Consider the following 17,443-nt stretch of genomic DNA (forward strand, 5'->3'; position numbering starts at 1 on the left):
CCATTTTGCTGAACTTCCATTTTGGGCTCCAGGAGGCAGGTGTGTGATTACCATTGTCACTGACAGTGACCCCTTTTCTTGCTCGGTACTGTGCAGAATGCCTAGAAAGGACACTCAGAGAATCCTGTATTGAGTCTGAGGGAAGGCTTTGGTTAGCATGCTTGTTAGGAGGTAGGGACCCAGGAAGTATGGTGCTTTGGACAAACTCATAAATGTGTGAGGAAGCTCAAAAGATGTAAGCCTTTTGCTTAGAAATGTTTGTCTTAATTGAGTTTGCATGTAACTGTTGTCATTGGTGTCCTATTTAATGGTTTGCACCTGTGGCTTTAGCTGCTAAGAAGCGGGCTTGATTCTTTAGTTTAATGTGTGCATTTGTTTATTTCCTACACTAATAATCTAAAGAAGCGAACCCACTGTGGTGGTGGCCTCGTGATTCTTGGCACCGTCTTTCTTTCTGCATTCATCTCTGTGTGTGTATGGTGGCAGCTCTGACTACAGAGCAAGCAAAAACCGGGCGATGAGAGCCAGGAACCCAAGACTTCCACAGCCCTAGGTAGAAGGAGCTCAGAACCAGTCTTCTGTAGGTGGGGTAGTTTGTAGAACAGAACAGCAGAACAGTTGTATCAGTTGTCTGGTCTTGAGTGAAAAAATTTTGGACTTGAATCTGTTTCTGTGACCTTGAGGCCTATTTAAGAAAAAGGAAGAGTCACTGCAGCCCACAGGTATGTTTAACACCAATGTAATGCTTGGTGCTTCATAAGGTCGATTCATGTAAGTGTTGTTGACTCAGTTCCCTAATTGCCAGCTCTTAGGAGTAACGTGCCGTGGATGCCCTGGCAGAGTGGGGCAAACAAATGACAGGAGAGGCCAGTGAGATGCCACTGGTGTAGCTGTCACTGGACATCGGCGTCTCCTTGACTCGGGCCAGAAGCCCTGCTCTGAAAACCAGGAAAAGAAAGTATTCAGGAATAGTGGGGTGGCTGGGGAAGTGGGTCTGTTTGCCAGGACCAACCTGATCACGACGTAGAGTGCAAGAGACCTCTAGTACTTTTTCCAGAATCAATCAGCCACCGAGCTGCAGCCAGCCGGGGGCTAGCTTGTAAGTGTACGTTTGTGGTTGTGGCTCCAGTTCCCAGTGGGGAGATAGGGAAATGCATCCCAGTGATTCTCACCCAGTCCCACTGGACTTAGCACTAACCTGGAAGGCACACATGGGTCTCTGAGGACGTTTCATGTACTGCTTCCAGTGCAGGGGGGAACAGTCTCGGAGCAGAAACAAATTCAGTGGGTGACCCTGCTTCCTATGGTAAAATTAACTCAGTCCTTTAAAAGTTTTCACAGGAGAGAAATTTTGGATCTCCTTAATTTTGTGTTCATAAATGTTGCATGTCTACCTGTTGTATGAAGTCTGAGTTAATTTTATAATTCTTTGTAACTAAAATTGCATAGAATGAATACTGAGGGTCTAAACTTTATTATTTGTTATCTTTAAAGTTAAGTTGCTCATCAAAGAATCTGAACTATCAAGACAATAGCAAAATTATCTTAAGTGTCTAGCAAGCCAAAAATAGAAAAAAAATCCATAGCTTTATCTTTGGAAATTATGTTAAAACCTAGCATTTTGAGGTTCTTTTCGGGAGGTGAGTTCCTTTTAGGGATAGAGCTTAAGATTCTCTTTGGGGTATATTGGACATTTTGAGTCTTTTTTTTTTTTTTTTTTTTTTGGTTTTTTGAGACAGGGTTTCTCTGTGTAGCTTTGCGCCTTTTCCTGGAACTCACTTGGTAGCCCAGGCTGGCCTCGAACTCACAGAGATCCGCCTGGCTCTGCCTCCCGAGTGCTGGGACTAAAGGCGTGCGCCACTACCGCCCGGCATCATTTTGAGTCTTAAAAGAACTTGCTTTTCTATTTTTATTCTTAAAGAATTTATGTATTTGTGTGTGTGTGTGCGCTTGTGTGAGTGTGTGTGTGTGCGTATGTATGTATGTATGTATGTATGTATGTATGTATGTATGTGTCTGCACACTGGTCTGTGCCTTCAGGCGGAATCTGGGAGAGGGCCTTGGGTGACCCCTACCACTCGCTACCTATCCTTTGAAGGTCTTTCCCTACACCTAGGCTTTATGCATTTCTCAGTGGGCTGGAAGCCAGCAAGCCGCAGAGACCCCCCTGCCTGTGTCCTGCTTGCTGCTGGGGTTACAAGTGTAGTAAGATGCCTGGCTTCTTGTGTGGGTGCTGGGATCTGAACTCCGGTCCTCATGTTTGTGCGGATGGTGCTCTTAACTTCGGGGCCATCTCTCTGGCACACATAACTTTTTTTTTAATTGTCTTACTATTATACCAGTGAATGAGATGCCCAATACATTTGTTCTTTTATTAATCTATATACATTATGTATGTGTGTGTTGTGTGTATGTGTATGTCTGTGTATGTGTGTGTTGTGTGTTGTATATATGTGTATGTCTGTGTATGTGTGTGTGTTGTGTGTATGTGTATGTCTGTGTATGTGTGTATGTGTTGTGTGTTGTATGTCTGTGTATGTGTGTGTTGTGTATATGTGTATGTTTGTGTATATACGTGAAACAACGTTTTCTTCTCTTGCAGAATTGAATGTGAGAGAATCTGATATCAGAGTGTGTGATGAATCATCCTGTAAATATGGAGGTGTCTGCAAAGAAGATGGAGACGGTTTGAAATGTGCATGCCAATTTCAGGTGAGAAAACCAAAATGAACTATTTTAATTTTTTTCTCCCTCTTTTATAATAATCCTACATTCTTCAGATAAACAGCACAGAGCTCCTTGGGCCCCACAGGAAGTTCTCCTCTCAGCCCACTGGTTCTGTCTTGCCAGGTGAAGTCCTGTTGTTCTTTGCGCTTTCTGTGTTTGGTTCGAGAAATTAAAGGGGTCAGACTGATTATGCTAGATGTGAACACGCGTGGGAAGGACGTTCAAGTCATCTGAGTGTGAGCTTTGCCACCGTTGGGAAAGGGCAGGTACTGCTGCAGCAGCAGCCTCTCAGTGAGCAGGTTGGCACAATCTCCTTTTTCTTTTGGCCTGGCTCTTCTCCCTTCCCTCTCATGTGCCCCCCCCCCCCCCCGTTGTTATTGTAGCTCTTTAGAACCAAGATGAAGTAGAGCCTCAGGAGAGTCAGGGTTAGAGACGGGCTGGAAATTGGAACCCTAACCCAAGAGCATGGTGCCTTAGCGTTTCCTTCTGGAGTTGAGTGGTGCTGTTACTGTATGAAAAGCAAAAAGGAGAAGTGGAGAGTGTGCCTTATTATTTTTTTATTTCATGTGCATTGGTGTTTTGCCTGCACTTATGTGTGTGTGAGAGGGTTGAGTCCTCTGGAACTGGAGTTACAGATGGTTGTGAGCTGCCACGTGGGTTCAGAAACTTGAACCCAGGTCCTCTGGAAGAGTGGCCAGTGCTCTTAACTGCTGAGCCATCTCTCCAGCCCTGTTTACCCATCTTCTTTGATTAAATTATAATCTAGCTGTAGACTACCCTAGTTCAGAACTGGAGACGAGGTATGAAGGAGCTTGGCTGGTTTTCGCGGATAGTCTTGTTCTAACTAAGCGTTGTTCCATTTTGAGTTTTGAGTGGAGGAAGGGCTTCAGAAGGCAGGCCCACGGCCGAGTCGAGTTAGTGTTTCTGGTAACCCAGTGACCTCAGGCAAGTGTATGTCCTCATTTTCTCACGGGTGTTCCATCTGAACAAAGAAGGCACATTTCCTACCTGTAGGGTGTAGTAAGAACCAGAGGGAAAGAGCACTTGTGTTGGAAACTTCTTTGAATACTGTAAATCATCACGATATTCCATTAGAAGGAGTGGAGGATGGAAATAATGGGGATGGGAAGCTGTGTATACTGCTATTGACCACCCAGTCAGGTTCTCAGGGTCAAAGAGGCGTTTCATTCCCTTAGACAGAGCGATTTTTCTGTGGGGGCAGCGCCACAATAACCACTTTCTTCCACGCTTGCTTAGCCTGCTTTGGCTGCCTTCACACCCTTGCTGCCCCTTGGCTGGGGACATCAGTTCCTTCTGTGCCTGCCTTTCCATGAAGCTCTTTCGTCTCTGTGGAGCTGGCCTTGATATTCTGCTTTCCTTCAGTTTTTGCAAGCCCTTGAGATTTTTTAAAGATTTTATATATATACATAAAGGAGCCTTTTCAATGTCCTTGAACAGCTAAAAAAAAAAAAAATCTTTCCATGCTCTGCCTTAAATCCTTTGGTTCTTAACCTGTGGCGAAGCAGGAAGAGAACTACAAGTGAGGAGGCGAGATCAGTAGATGCTTTTCCGGGCTTGCTGGATGCTGCGTTTTAGACTGGATGCTAAAGATGTTTAAAGACACTTTCCGCGCCTTGTAGGGCAAACTGCCTAAGGGTTTAAAGCATGGTTTTTTTTTTCCCCTCCTGCTGAGGAATCCTTCCTTTGACTGCTCTGCTGTCTTCCTATAAGATTAGAGATCTGTTCATAGAACCTGAATTATTGGCAAGCTTAAAAAAATGGCTTGATATGTATATTAGGCATATCTCTGCTGTGTAAATATTAACAGTGATAATCAAATTGTTTGAAAGATTGCTTATAATTCTGCACGCTTTCAGTGCTAATACAAGCTTCTGGAGCATGATTTAAGTTCCTTTCACAGAAAGTAGAATTGTATATAACTGCAAACTTTGTTAGCTGGCTAATAAAAGCTATTGTCTTGCTCCTCATATAAACAAAGCCACTTACTAATTATATGCATAGTAAAATTAATAGTACACTTTTCCCTTAAGACTTAGTGCCTCTAACTTTTCCCTAGTTTTCTTTCTTCCTCGTTGTATTTAGAGTTCTGTGGGCTGTCTTCCTGTGTTTGTGTCTGTTTTTAATAGCTTGCACAGTCTCTGTCTCCTACTAGACCTTTGTACTGGAGTTTTCCACAGAAATAGAAACAGCAGGATACCTGCACGTGAATTTGTGTGAGAGAGTTGGAGAAAGGGACTAGTGAGGAATTAGCTTATTTGATTACAGAGGCTGAGATCCCACAGCGTTTAGGGCTGAAGACCCGGGAGATGGAGTGGTGTGAGTCCCTGTCTGAAGACTGAAGTCCAGCCAGAGGGAAGAGCGTTCCCTCCACCATTTTGTTCTGTTTGGTTTCTCAACAAATTGGATAACGCATATCACCCGGGGGAGGGCAGCCTGCCTTCCTTGGTTCACTGATTGCAGTGCTAATTTTATTTGTAAATGCCCTCACCGACATATCCAGAAATAACTTTAAATCCGGGCACCCCAGGGCCTCGTCAGGTTGCCACATGAAATTAACCATCACAGCTATGTTCGTCCTACTTTCCTTGCTGTGACAGAGTGCCCAAGCAGAGCAATGGCATGGGGAAAGGCCCATTGATTTTCTTAGTTATTGGAAAGGCTTATTTTGGTGCACGTTTTCAGAGGTTCAGTTCATCATGGTGTGGCAGGGTAGACAGGGTCACATGATGGTGTCCAGGAAATAGGAGGAACTAGTGTTCGTGGGCTTCTTCCTCCCTGTCTCCTCAGGCCCCCAGTCTATTGGGTGGTACCACCGTATTCAGGGATGGCCTTTCCCCTAAGGACATGTCCAGACATGTGCTTTATAGTAAGCTTCTAGGTACCTGTCAGTCAATCAGGTTGACAATCAAGATGAACTCTCCTGGCAACCTACTTAATTTATTGTGACCCACACAGTTCCTGGCACACAGTAGGTGTACAACAAGTGCTTGAAAGGATGTAGTTCCGGAGTTATATAGTGCCGTATCTTCAGACAGCTTCAAATAGCTGGCAGTATCACCACAACCTTAACAACAGGGAGGTTGCTTTCCTCATCAAAGGTGGCAGAGTAGGGGTTAGAGACAGCATCAGTCTGAAGGTTTTAACATTGCTGGATCCCTTCATTTGTCCATAAGTTTACTGGGGTGGGGGTGGGACTTCCGAGAGAGACCCAAGAAAGATGAAGCAAGAACAGATCTTTCCCATCTCAGGTTCACTCTGAGGTATGTTCTGGAGACTGATTGGTCATGTTAGGACCCTTGCTCACCATCACCAAGTATGGGTGAGACTGAATAATTTGTGTGTAGCGTCTAAAGTACATCACTCGGGAGCAAGTGTGACTCTTCCACTTAGTAGCTGTGCTCCTATGCAAGTACTCAAGACTTCAAAATGACAGCAACAGCAGCAACCACCACTAGTATTTACCATGGCCAGATGTGAACGCCGTAGATAGCTTTCCCTTACTTAATCCTCATAACGTTATTTGAGAGGATCTAGAAGAGTTGCCTTTAGACGGATGGGGGACATGGTGCTGGTTTCAGAGGGGTGATGGGCCCGGGATTTGGGACTTCAGACCCCTGGCTCTGACTTTGTCTTGGGCTTCATTTAAAGCTGCTGCCCAGTGCTTACTGGGATACTGTTTCATAAAGTTTCCAGTCCTATCAAACTCAAAACTCTTTCAATCACCAGTAGCTTATGTTCCATTTTTTTATTATCTTTAAATGAAATTCCATAATGTAACCCACATAAACACACGATTAAAGAAATGAATGTGGTACAAAATTTTAATATAAAAGAAAAATAAAGGTCATTTATGATATGAATATTTCATAATTTACATGCTTTGGAATGATTATGTTAGAAGAAGACAGTATAGTACTCAGGCACTTATATCTACTTATAATGAAGTTAGATTAAAAATATTCATAAGCAGTTTCATATACAAAGCCTTCCAAATAAAAATTTAATTTTAATAAAAGTTTGTGTAAGATTTTGCTGATACTGAACATATAGTAAAACCAACTTGGTTATAAGAGAGTTTGTTAGTTGGCAGTTGCTGAATTGTGCTAATATGCCATATTTATCTTTCATACGCTGAGTCCAACCACTTAAAAAAGTAGATAATAGTAAAAGTAAATCTTGTTGATTGCGGAAAAATTGAGACACAGAAAATTAAAGACATGATACGAAAATATATTGACACTTTCTTCTAGAATTTATGCGTATTTTTCTAAATTAGATTGAATGCAATGTATTTTCTTGCTACATTTCATTTTATATTATTTTGTAAATTTGCAGTTTCACAGATAAATAATACTTTTTTTTTTTTTTTAAAAAAAGGACAAGTTGTGCATGATGGCACGTGCCTGTGATCTCTGCACTGAAGGCAGGGGGAGTTCCTTGCTAGCCTGGACTACATAGTGAGTCCCTGTCTCAAGAACTTCCACCTCCCAATTCTCATTTTCAGTATACAACCCTGATTGCTAATGAAGGTCAATTTCTTTTATATATTAGTTGGCTGTTTATAACATTTTGTAAATATTTTGGCCCATTTAAAAAGAACATTTGCACTACTTTTATTTAAGAAACAGTGATAGCTTGTATCATATTGTGATACTTTCCCCAGATTTTGAAAGTTTATTTATGCTATTTTAAAAAATATATATTTAAAAAATTTTAAAATTATGTGTATGCAAATATGTCTCTATGTAGGTCTGTGCAGGTGCCCATGGAATCCAGAAGATCTTGGATTGCCAGGAGCTGGAGTTACAGGCAGTTGTGAGCTGCCCAGCATGGGTACTGGGAGCTCAACTCTGGTTCTCTGCAAGAGCAGAACATGCTCTTAACTGCTGAGCCAGCTCTCCAGCCCCCCATTTGTGCTATTTTTGACAAGTAGACGTTCTAAACTTTTTTAAGCATGTAGAGCCAGTGTCATTTTTCAAATCTCATTGCCATTTATCTTCATCCTCCTCATTCCTGTTTATCCTTCAGTGCACAGTTTGAATTCTACTTTCTCTGAGTAGGTTTTCCTTCAACACCCTAGCTTTTAGAACTGGAGGTCAGGCATTGCACTTCCTGTATGACTAATTGATTCTAAATCATGTGATTCCAAATGCGATTTAGCTTTGCAAATTTTTTTCCTATTCTAACAACATTATAAGATCTCTGAGAACAAAGATCGTGGTGTATTTCTTTGTGTCTTCCTGTTCCTTCCCTGGGACTTTACTACTGGATGTATTGAGTAAAGGAATTTTAACCGTAAAGTGACATCACCCAAGCAGCTCTTTATAAACACTGTCACGGCTTTCCTCTTAATATTTCTGTGGGTTTTCTTAGCAAACAAATACCGTAGGTTGCATTTATTGGCAATTGGTAGTTATTTTCATTGTGAACGTGAGAAAAAATCTAAGAGGCAGAGGTAGGTCCTCTTTGTTAAAAATCAAATGCAGGGACAACCTGTGTTAGCAGTGGAAGAATGCCGTGGAAGTATGCTTTGGGGTTCATGAGTGTGCACTATGCCATTGATATTCATGCCTACTTCTGAGAGTGTATTTTTGTTTTTGTTTTTTGCAGTGCCATACAAATTACATTCCTGTCTGTGGATCAAATGGGGATACTTACCAGAATGAATGTTTTCTCAGGAGGGCTGCTTGTAAGCACCAGAAAGACATAACAGTGGTGGCACGTGGACCTTGCTACTCCGGTATGTATGATGTTAGAAATGGTTCTGCCATATTTTCCAAAAGGAGACTTGAGCTAGAAGTGTTTGGCTCCCATTGCCGCGGGGATTGATTGTGATTGACGGAGTTTTATTCATATTTTATGTTACTCCTTCTTGATGGGGTGATTTTTGTATTGACTGTATGTCTGTTTTATGTGAGGATGTCACATATCTTTTGCTCGATAGCCTAAACATTGAACACTGGAGTTGGGAACTGGCATGGGATAGGTTTATTTTTATTTATTTATATTTTTGAGATGATTGTCTCTAGCAAGCCTCTATGAGCATTTCAGATTGTAGTTCTTTCCTAAATTCTTTTCTCCTTTCTACCCAGCACCCCAAACCACCTTATATATGCATATATGTGTGCAGGTACACTCCTCCATGTGTGGATGTGTGAAAACCAGAGGGAGACATCTGCTATCCTCTTTATTACTATTTTATTTATGGGTATGAGTGTTTCACCTGCTTGTCTGTAAGTGTACCACATCTGTGCAGCGACCTAGAATGTCAGAAGAGGGTGTTGAATCTTTTGGAACTGGAGTGGCGGTTGCTGGGAAATAAACTCAGTTCCTCTGTGATAGCAGTAAATGCTCTTAACCACTGAGTGGTTTTCCAGCTCCTGCACTTTATTTCTTTGAGATACAGTCCCACTGCACCTGAAACCCCTCTTAGATAGTTAGACTGGCAGGCCAGGATGCTCCCAGGATCTGTCTGTCTTTCTTTCTCTGCCTCCCCAGTACTGGTGTTACTGGAGCATGCTACCACATCAGGTTTTGACACAGATGCTGGGTGTCCAGACTCAGATCCTCAGGCTTTGATCTTGGTAGTGCGGCTGGCCTTATCCTGTGCACTGTGGCTGGTCCCTCTTCAGTTCTCATGTAGAACTTGCTCCTTATGGATACTCCTATCAGATATGCTCTAAATTACTGCCCAGAAACCTAGGTCAGATATCAGACTTCTTTGGACAAGGAGAAATTTTTTTACTGTACACAAAACAATTAGGTGCTGAGAGAAAGAAAGTACTGTGTTCTTGGGCTGTCATGTGATGTTGCTGTTAGGTGTCATGTGATGTCCGCATATGCTTCTCTAAGTACATTATGCTTCACAGGCTTGATCTAGATGTTTTTGCGAATCTTTCTGATGCCACATTAATCATTGATGAGGAGCATGTGCTCAAGCCACCAAGTGCTTTGATAGGCAGTGAATGTAAAACAGGAGGTAGAGTGGTCGGTTGCAAAGAACCCTGGACTAGGAGTATAAGGCCTCACATTAAAGTTATCCAAACTTTTATTTACCATGGAACCTTGTGCAGGCCACTTGGACTGTCTAAACTGGGTTTCTCTAAATCATCACATGGGGATTAGTCTTCTGGGCTTGTTAAGCTTGGGAATACCAAGGCCACGAGGTGCTGTGTTGGTGGTGGTTGCTAGCTGGGCTGTGTTTTCATGTCACTTGGTCTTTCAGAGTTTCCTCTTCTGTGAGTTAGAAATATTTCCTCTTTCAGTTACCAAGAAAAATCTTTTCTTAGGCTTTAGGACTAGGCTTTCTCCATGTCTCTTCTGAGGTCTTTCTCCTGTGACATCTCTGGGAAGTGTGTCAATGTCTTCTATGTACTTAAGCATGTAATATGCAGCGTTTCATTTATCTGACATACTTGCCTACAGCACCTAAGTGCTTTCTCAACCAGAAGGTGATGTGTCCTGTCTAGGGAAGCATAACACCATGTCAGCGCTGAGATGGACTCATGGGTGTGCGTACTGCTGATAAAATTCTAGAAGGAAAACACTACTGTATTTTCAGGGTAGTCATAGTATTTAATGTATCTAGGAGTTCTTAATGACCAAGGAAGTTGTGAAATTTTTAATATTTATGAAAATTGGACACAGTTTGTAAAAAAAGTTCAGGGTGTCTCATGTACTAGGACTGTGTCTTAATTATCTTTGTAGTCATAGCATTTATGCTCAGCACTTAATATGTATCCAGTTAGTGTACATTGAATGAAGGGGACAAGGGTTAGTTTTCCTAAGAAAATGTGGTTATAAGTTTTTACAAATTCCATTCTCCTTCTCCTTTTCCAAAATTCCTCCACTTTTTCCCTCTTTCAGGAGACATCCTTAAGCAATTGATTAGATCAAAACTGAATTCAATTCAAAACTCTCCACAAAAGCTCACAAAGCTCATGCTCCCGTCACTGCCTGTCATGTGTGCTTTCTAATTCCCTCTGCTGCTGTATATCTTGGGGTTTGACTGTATTACTTGATGGAATTTGGAGGGAAGGGACCAGTATTGTTCTGTTATTCAGTATTCCATTCTAGAGACTATTTGAAGAATAGAATTAATTCCCTGGAGTCAAGAGATCATTTTCCCTGCAGAGTTCTGGCTAAAGTGTCAAAATCTTTATCTGCTATCTTTGTTTTATTTTTAATTTTTACAGCTCCATGCTGATGATATGACAGAATCCCCTATTTTCACCATGTGTTATATATTGGCTTTTTTGGCAGTGTAAAATAAAATTTTAGGGTTTGGGATGTGACTCAGTGGTAGTGATCGCCTAGCATGTACAAGGCCCGGCCCTACTAAAAACATTTTAAATTTGTGCATTAATTACATTTTATGCTGTTTTCTCTCTGAGATTTATCCTGAATAGATTTCCTAGAGGAAGTTAATTTTATCAGTACTATGCAGATTCAACCCTGAGGTTCTCCTCGCTAAACCTTAGGGATTTTTTTTTTAAAGCCTTTTGGCCTCTGGTCTGTATCCACAAATTTGATTAAGAAGACTTTTGGAGCCAGGCTCAGCTTTTATCTTTCTAATAAAAGCAGTTTGTTCAGTATTCCTCTCCAGCCCTAACAAAATTAAAATTTCCTTTTACCTTTTAAATGAATGGGACAATCATTTCTATTTAGCTGTTTATGGTACTTTTTAGTCATGGTGCACGGGATCTGGGTATTTCCTGGCTGTGCTGGCTTCGGAGATATAAGAAATATATTCAGTATATAAGAAACACTGATGATTGTGTGTCTAGGTTACCTACTCAGTAGAGCCTAAAGTAGGCATATGAAAATAAACTTCGCTCTCAGAAATTTGAGAAAAGAAATATCATGGATGTCATAGTTTTATTTTTAATAAGAATGTTAATATCTGAGAAGATGGAATTCCTGGGAGAAATGTTTACATTTGCTGTTTTTCTTCTCAGATAATGGCTCTGGATCTGGAGAAGGAGGTGAGTTTCAAATGCTTTGCTATTTTGAGACAGTTTTCATTTTGTAGCTCAGGCTGGCTTGGAACTCGCTTTGTAGTACAGGTTTCTCCTTGACCTCACGTCAGCCTCGGAAGTGCTAGGATTCCAGGCGTGACCCTCGGAGCCTAGCCCAGGCACGTCTTAAAGGTCTTTGTTTTCCTTTGATTTTTCTCAACAACTCTTAAGATACAATTCATACACCACAGGGCCCACTCATTTGAAGTTTACAGCTCAAGGACTTCCAGTATTTGCGAGTTGTGGACTCATTGCCACCAGCAACCTTGCACCTGCCCCCTGGCCACCGTCCCTACCCTGGCTGTCCCCCTGCCCCCTGGCCACCGTGCCTACCCTGGCTGTCCCCTGCCCCCTGGCCACCGTCCCTACCCTGGCTGTCCCCCTGCCCCCTGGCCACCGTGCCTACCCTGGCTGTCCCCTGCCCTCTGGCCACCATGCCTACCCTGGCTGTCCCCCTGCCTCCTGCCACCGTGCTCCTAGCTGTCCCTGCCTCTGGCCACCATGCCTACCCTGGCTGTTCCTCTTAACTGCAGGTATTGATCCTGTGAAGCCTTCACTGAAGGTTTGTTTTCAGCCTAAAGGGAACCCATCGTAGCTCCTGTTAAATTGAGGTTACACAAGCTAATTTCTGCACAGGATTGTCCACCCAAGTGATTTTTTTTTTAAATCATGAAACAGTGTTTGAATCTCTTTTATTCTTTGCTTACAATTTTTATGTTAATCATAAAGTTTTTTTTTTTTTTTTTAATAACAAGGTTAAAAATTCCAGAGTAAGTTGTGCCTACATGAGGGAAAGCGTGCAAGACAACTCTGGTGGAATTAAGAATTAAATTTAAACCTTTAAAACTTCCTGTGTCTTAAATAAAAGTATTTCTCCTGCTTAAAAATGTCATATTTGGTAATAGCATTAAAGGACGAGAACTGAGGATGACTAATCTGCTTCATAGTTTAATGAAGCTGTAAATATTACTATCTATTCCACACAAAATATTTGAGGTACCCTGAGGATATGTTAAAGAACACTCATTGGGAAAATTCAGTCCAAATAGAAACCACAGTTATGATCCTAACCATAGGAACCTTGTGCCAGGCCACTCCTTCCTCTGTCTTTGGTAGAATCCTAAAGTTTCCGAGTTGGAAGGAACTTTGAAGGACTGTAAAGAATAGAACATTTATGGCGAAGAATTCAAGGATGGGAGTTGCAGCCAGAAAGAAAATGATAAAAGCGACGAACAATAGGATTTGATTTAAATGGATGTGTTTAAGTAGGAGCTTTGTAATCATGTGTGAAAGCTAACTTCATGAATTTTAGATCTGAGAGCAAGGAAGGATTTTAAGAGATCATGTGACTCGGTCCCTGAGGTCATTGTTCTGTTAGGAGACTCAGATGTTCCCAAGATTTGCTAATACAGTACAGTCCTGGCTGTCTTGCCGAGAATGTAGCTTGTTCTTGGCCCTCAAGGAGCATGTATTGGAAAGGGTTAGTGGTTTGCTCAGCCATTCTGGATCTCATGGTGGTTCTGAGGTCTCAAAATGATTTACTCTTACGATCATTGCAACCTGTTTAGGTATTCATTTGAGTTTGAGGAGTGTTTCCAGTCAGAGAGTAGGCAGAGGGCAAACACGGGAAGCTTAGGTGTTACCTGTGGACTTGCATTTTGTTAGATCTCCACTGACTGGTGCCCCGGTATAAAAGTCTGTGACATACCAAGTCTGGAGAGGCTGAAATTCTTCTTCACTTCTGACTTCTGGCCCTCTTTCGGGGAGCTGCAAGGATCCACTCTAGTTGAGGCCCACACGTACAGGATGCCCTTGTTTGGGGGATGTGAGTCCCTTTGGGGGCAATGACATGCGCTCCTTTTGTTGCTGGGAGGTAGGAGACTCACAGGTTTCTGCATCTGAGTATTTGCGCCAAGTGGGCCGAGTAGAGAAGGGGGAGGTGCTTTGTAAGAGCGCCCCTTTCCTCGTCCAGAACTGGAGACAAATATTTCTTTTAACTCTGGAGTTAGTTTTTATGTGTTTAGAAAATCTGGTGTGGCACTGATGTGAGGGAAAGGTGATGAGTGTGTACTAGTGTGTTCCAGCATGTCTGTACCTATCAGCTTATACTGGCGTCTTTAGGGGGAGGGTGGTCACAGACTTGCTCATGTTTTGTTTACTCCTACTCAGTGTTAACTGGTAGTTCTTTAGAAATGCAGTTTATTAAACCTACTATATTGTTCTGTGCACACAGCCCAAGAGGTTATTTTGCAAATAGCGCTGCATCCCGGAATGTGTTGTTCAGTAATAGCAGCAGCAGTTTTGGACATCTTAGAAGTGATTCTCTCCAGAAGCTTGGGTGCATTTTCCTTCAAAACAAGATAATGGTTCCTGAAAACTTGAAGTGTATCTGGAAAGGATCCATCCTAACCCTAACTTTTGGTTGAAAGTTTAACTTTTCTGTTGAAACAGAGGAGGAAGGCTCAGGAGCGGAGGCTCACAGGAAACATTCCAAGTGTGGACCGTGCAAGTACAAAGCTGAGTGTGACGAGGATGCAGAAAACGTCGGGTGAGTTGTGGCGAAAGGGACCAAGTGCTTTTTAGGTCACTCTTCATCATGATGCTGTGGGAAGGGCTCTCTACCGGCGTCTCGGCTTCCGAGCATGTGTCCTTGCAAATCAAACTGTTGATGCTAGTCTGATTGACTCTTTTTTTATATTTTTAAGTTGATGTAATACAATGGCTGTTTAAATAAGTTATGTATTCAGAAAGAGAATTCATTTAGTTTTTGAGTTTTATCTGTTCTTTAAAAAATAATTTTGTCTATATTAATATTGATTTATTCATCAAAACTTGTTTTGGATTGTCCCACCCCACTCTGTCAGTATCTGTAATGGACAGTTGGTTTCTTCTCTTGCCGTTTTATGCAAAAACTTACCTGGTTCAGTGCATTGAGAAAAATTTAAAAATTTTGCAAAAATTGAGCTGTATTAACTATTTTATAGTGTTGAAACTTACTCTTATCAATCTCGGTTGTATAGTTGATGTTGTTTTTCTCCTCCATGTTCGGCCCTCACCAAGGCGACTTTAGTGGCTGACAGACTCATCCCGGAAGGAGTGGACTAGGTGGTGGACTAGGAATCACACTGGCGTTTGTCAGTCATTTGATTTTTCCTTTCGTCAGTGCCACGTTTCCGTGGTCCCAGTCTCACTCTCCTGTTGCCCTGTGGTGCTTAATTGGTGAATATTTGGTTTTCAAAGCTCTGATGCTGGCTTCAGGACCTGACAGCCAGATGTATCTTCTTCATTTCCTGTTTGCTCTAGTGCGTATTCAGAAACACCCATTTTTAGAGATTTGTAATTTATTCCTTTTGTACATATTTTTGGTTTCAGGTCCTATGTTTTATTCAGTGCTTAAGTGTTTTTCATCAGAACAGTGTATTAATTAGCATTAATGCCCAGAGTGAGTTTGTAAGTCAAGACCATTCCATTTTCAGTGTTGGTGGCATAATGTCAGCTGTTTGGGTGGCATTTGGTAAAATTAAATGCTTGGTGGTTTACGTAGTGTATATAAGATAACCAGATGGAGGAAAGTGACTTGAGAAATCTTAATGTGTTGTTTTTGCACACTGTTTACAGGACGGGCCTATGTCTATGTCCATCACAGTGGTTTGATGTGTGAGAACCTTTTGTTTTTTAATCCAAAGCAGACACTGAGAGAAATGGTAGGCATTTCCAGAATGTAGATACTGCACTGTCTTTCCTCTGATGTTACTAATGATAAGGCCTGATGAAACAGTAGCGTGTGTGTGTGTGTGTGTGTGTGTGTGTGTGTGTGTGTGTGTGTAATTACTCCTTTCATTACTTTCCTTAGGACAGTTTTATAATAGTGTTCATAGACTACATAGCTGCCCATGATTGATTGGCTGGGTATATTGGTCTGTTTTTATTCCTTTAACAATACCTCTATTCAGCCCTATTTTATACTTTTCTCAGCTGTCATTTTTTTCATGCTTAAATAGAAAGAGATAGAAGATTTGAAACTGAAGCAGATTCCATTTAGTCTCAAAAGTGGCTCCAAATAAGACATCTAAATACCCACCTTTATGTGACTGCCCCTCCCTAAGATGCAGTCCGTTCCCGTCTGAGAAAATTAATTTTGTGTATGTCTTTTTATCTGCAAGTTTGCAGCCACTGTTTTTGCAGAGACTAGCTGTAAGCATAGAGAAGTGGGCACCGACCAGGGAAGGGTTTACGGGCAGGCAGAGGAGCACACGGACTGAGATGAATAGCCGAGACCAGGCAATGACGGGACAGTAGGAAAACACTGAGGAAATGATTGACACCTTTGTCCAGAAAACGAGCGCAGAAGCTAAAGTACTTGATGCTACTGTAGATATGCAACAAAAGGAAATTTGATTTGTGGGCTGATCTTCTAGCCTATAAACTACCACCAATTGCGGGTGTAACAATGTTGTTGAATTTTTCTAATTTACTTTTAAATGGGCTTTGATTCCAAGAGAGCTATCTGTGGAGGTTTTTTTTAGCTCCTTCAAGGCAGCTACAGAGAACTTCTGGTACAGAAAACTACGACATGCAGAAATGTAACAGTAGCTGATAGCTTTGTGTTTTAAAATATATTTTACTTTGAATTATGTGTATATGGGTGTATCTGTGTGTTGGTGTGAGAGCGGGTTCCTTTCTCACCAGAAGCCATCTCCTCTCCCTCTTTTATTTACCACTCTTAATTTATTTGGGGGGCTAGGAAAGGCTCAGTGGGTAAGATTGCTTGCTCTGCAAGCATAAGCATATGAGTTTGAAACGACAGTACCTGCCGGGCTGCGGTGGCACATGCCTTTAATCCCAGCACTTGGGAGGCAGAGGCAGGTGGATCTCTGTGAGTTCGAGGCCAGCCTGGGCTACCAAGCGAGTTCCAGGAAAGGCGCAAAGCTACACAGAGAAACCCTGTTTCTAAAAACCTAAATAAATAAATAAATAAATAAATAAATAAATAAATGAAACGACAGAACCCATGTAAAATATCTGGGCATGGCTGCACGTTTCTGTAACCTCAGCATGGCAGATGGAGACCAGGCAGATCCTAGGAGCTCACTGGCTAGCAGCCTTGCAGAAACAGTGAGCTTTAGACTCAGCGAGAAACCCTGTCTTAGGAGAGTAAGGTGGAGATTGATAGATGAAATACCCTCAGATATGTTGGCACACGCCTTTGTTCCCAGAACCTGGGAGACAGAGCCAGTCAGATCTCTGTGAAATCGAGGCTAGCTCGGTCTACATAGCAAGTTCCAGGCCAGCCAGGCCTACATAGTGAGACCCTGTCTCAAACAAACAAACAAACAAACAACAAAACAAAAGCAATCAGCCAACGAACGAAATAAAACCAACTAAAAAAAGAAAATATCCCACATCCTCTTCTTGCCTCTTCAGATATGCATATGTGCACAATATGCCATCTACATACAAATTGTTTACACATGATTTCATATATTTAAGGGGTATAAACTATGCAGCTTCAGTACATATGTGCACCGTTTAAACCAGGGTAATTGGCATTTCCATCACCTTGTCCTTTCCTCACGTTAAGAGCTTAGGTTTTATGCTCACCTTTTCATAAAATAATCTAAAAGGTTGATTGGGATGATTGTGGTCCTAGTGTGCTCTAGAGCTGTAGCATGGTGCTT

General features: G+C 41.8%; 1 protein-coding gene across 1 annotated transcript in view; it reads left to right on the forward strand.

Moving 5' to 3' along the window:
• Tmeff1 (transmembrane protein with EGF like and two follistatin like domains 1) overlaps nucleotides 1-17,443 on the forward strand; it is an 84,512-nt gene that overhangs the window by 16,208 nt on the left and 50,861 nt on the right. Inside the window, exons 2-5 of the mRNA XM_028882758.2 lie at nucleotides 2,603-2,712; nucleotides 8,359-8,488; nucleotides 11,706-11,732; nucleotides 14,217-14,313. Of these exons, the coding sequence (XP_028738591.1) occupies nucleotides 2,603-2,712; nucleotides 8,359-8,488; nucleotides 11,706-11,732; nucleotides 14,217-14,313 (364 nt within the window). The remainder of the gene's footprint in view (nucleotides 1-2,602; nucleotides 2,713-8,358; nucleotides 8,489-11,705; nucleotides 11,733-14,216; nucleotides 14,314-17,443) is intronic.

Source organism: Peromyscus leucopus, chromosome 2 (genome assembly GCF_004664715.2).
Source record: "Peromyscus leucopus breed LL Stock chromosome 2, UCI_PerLeu_2.1, whole genome shotgun sequence".
Lineage (NCBI taxonomy): Eukaryota > Metazoa > Chordata > Mammalia > Rodentia > Cricetidae > Peromyscus > Peromyscus leucopus.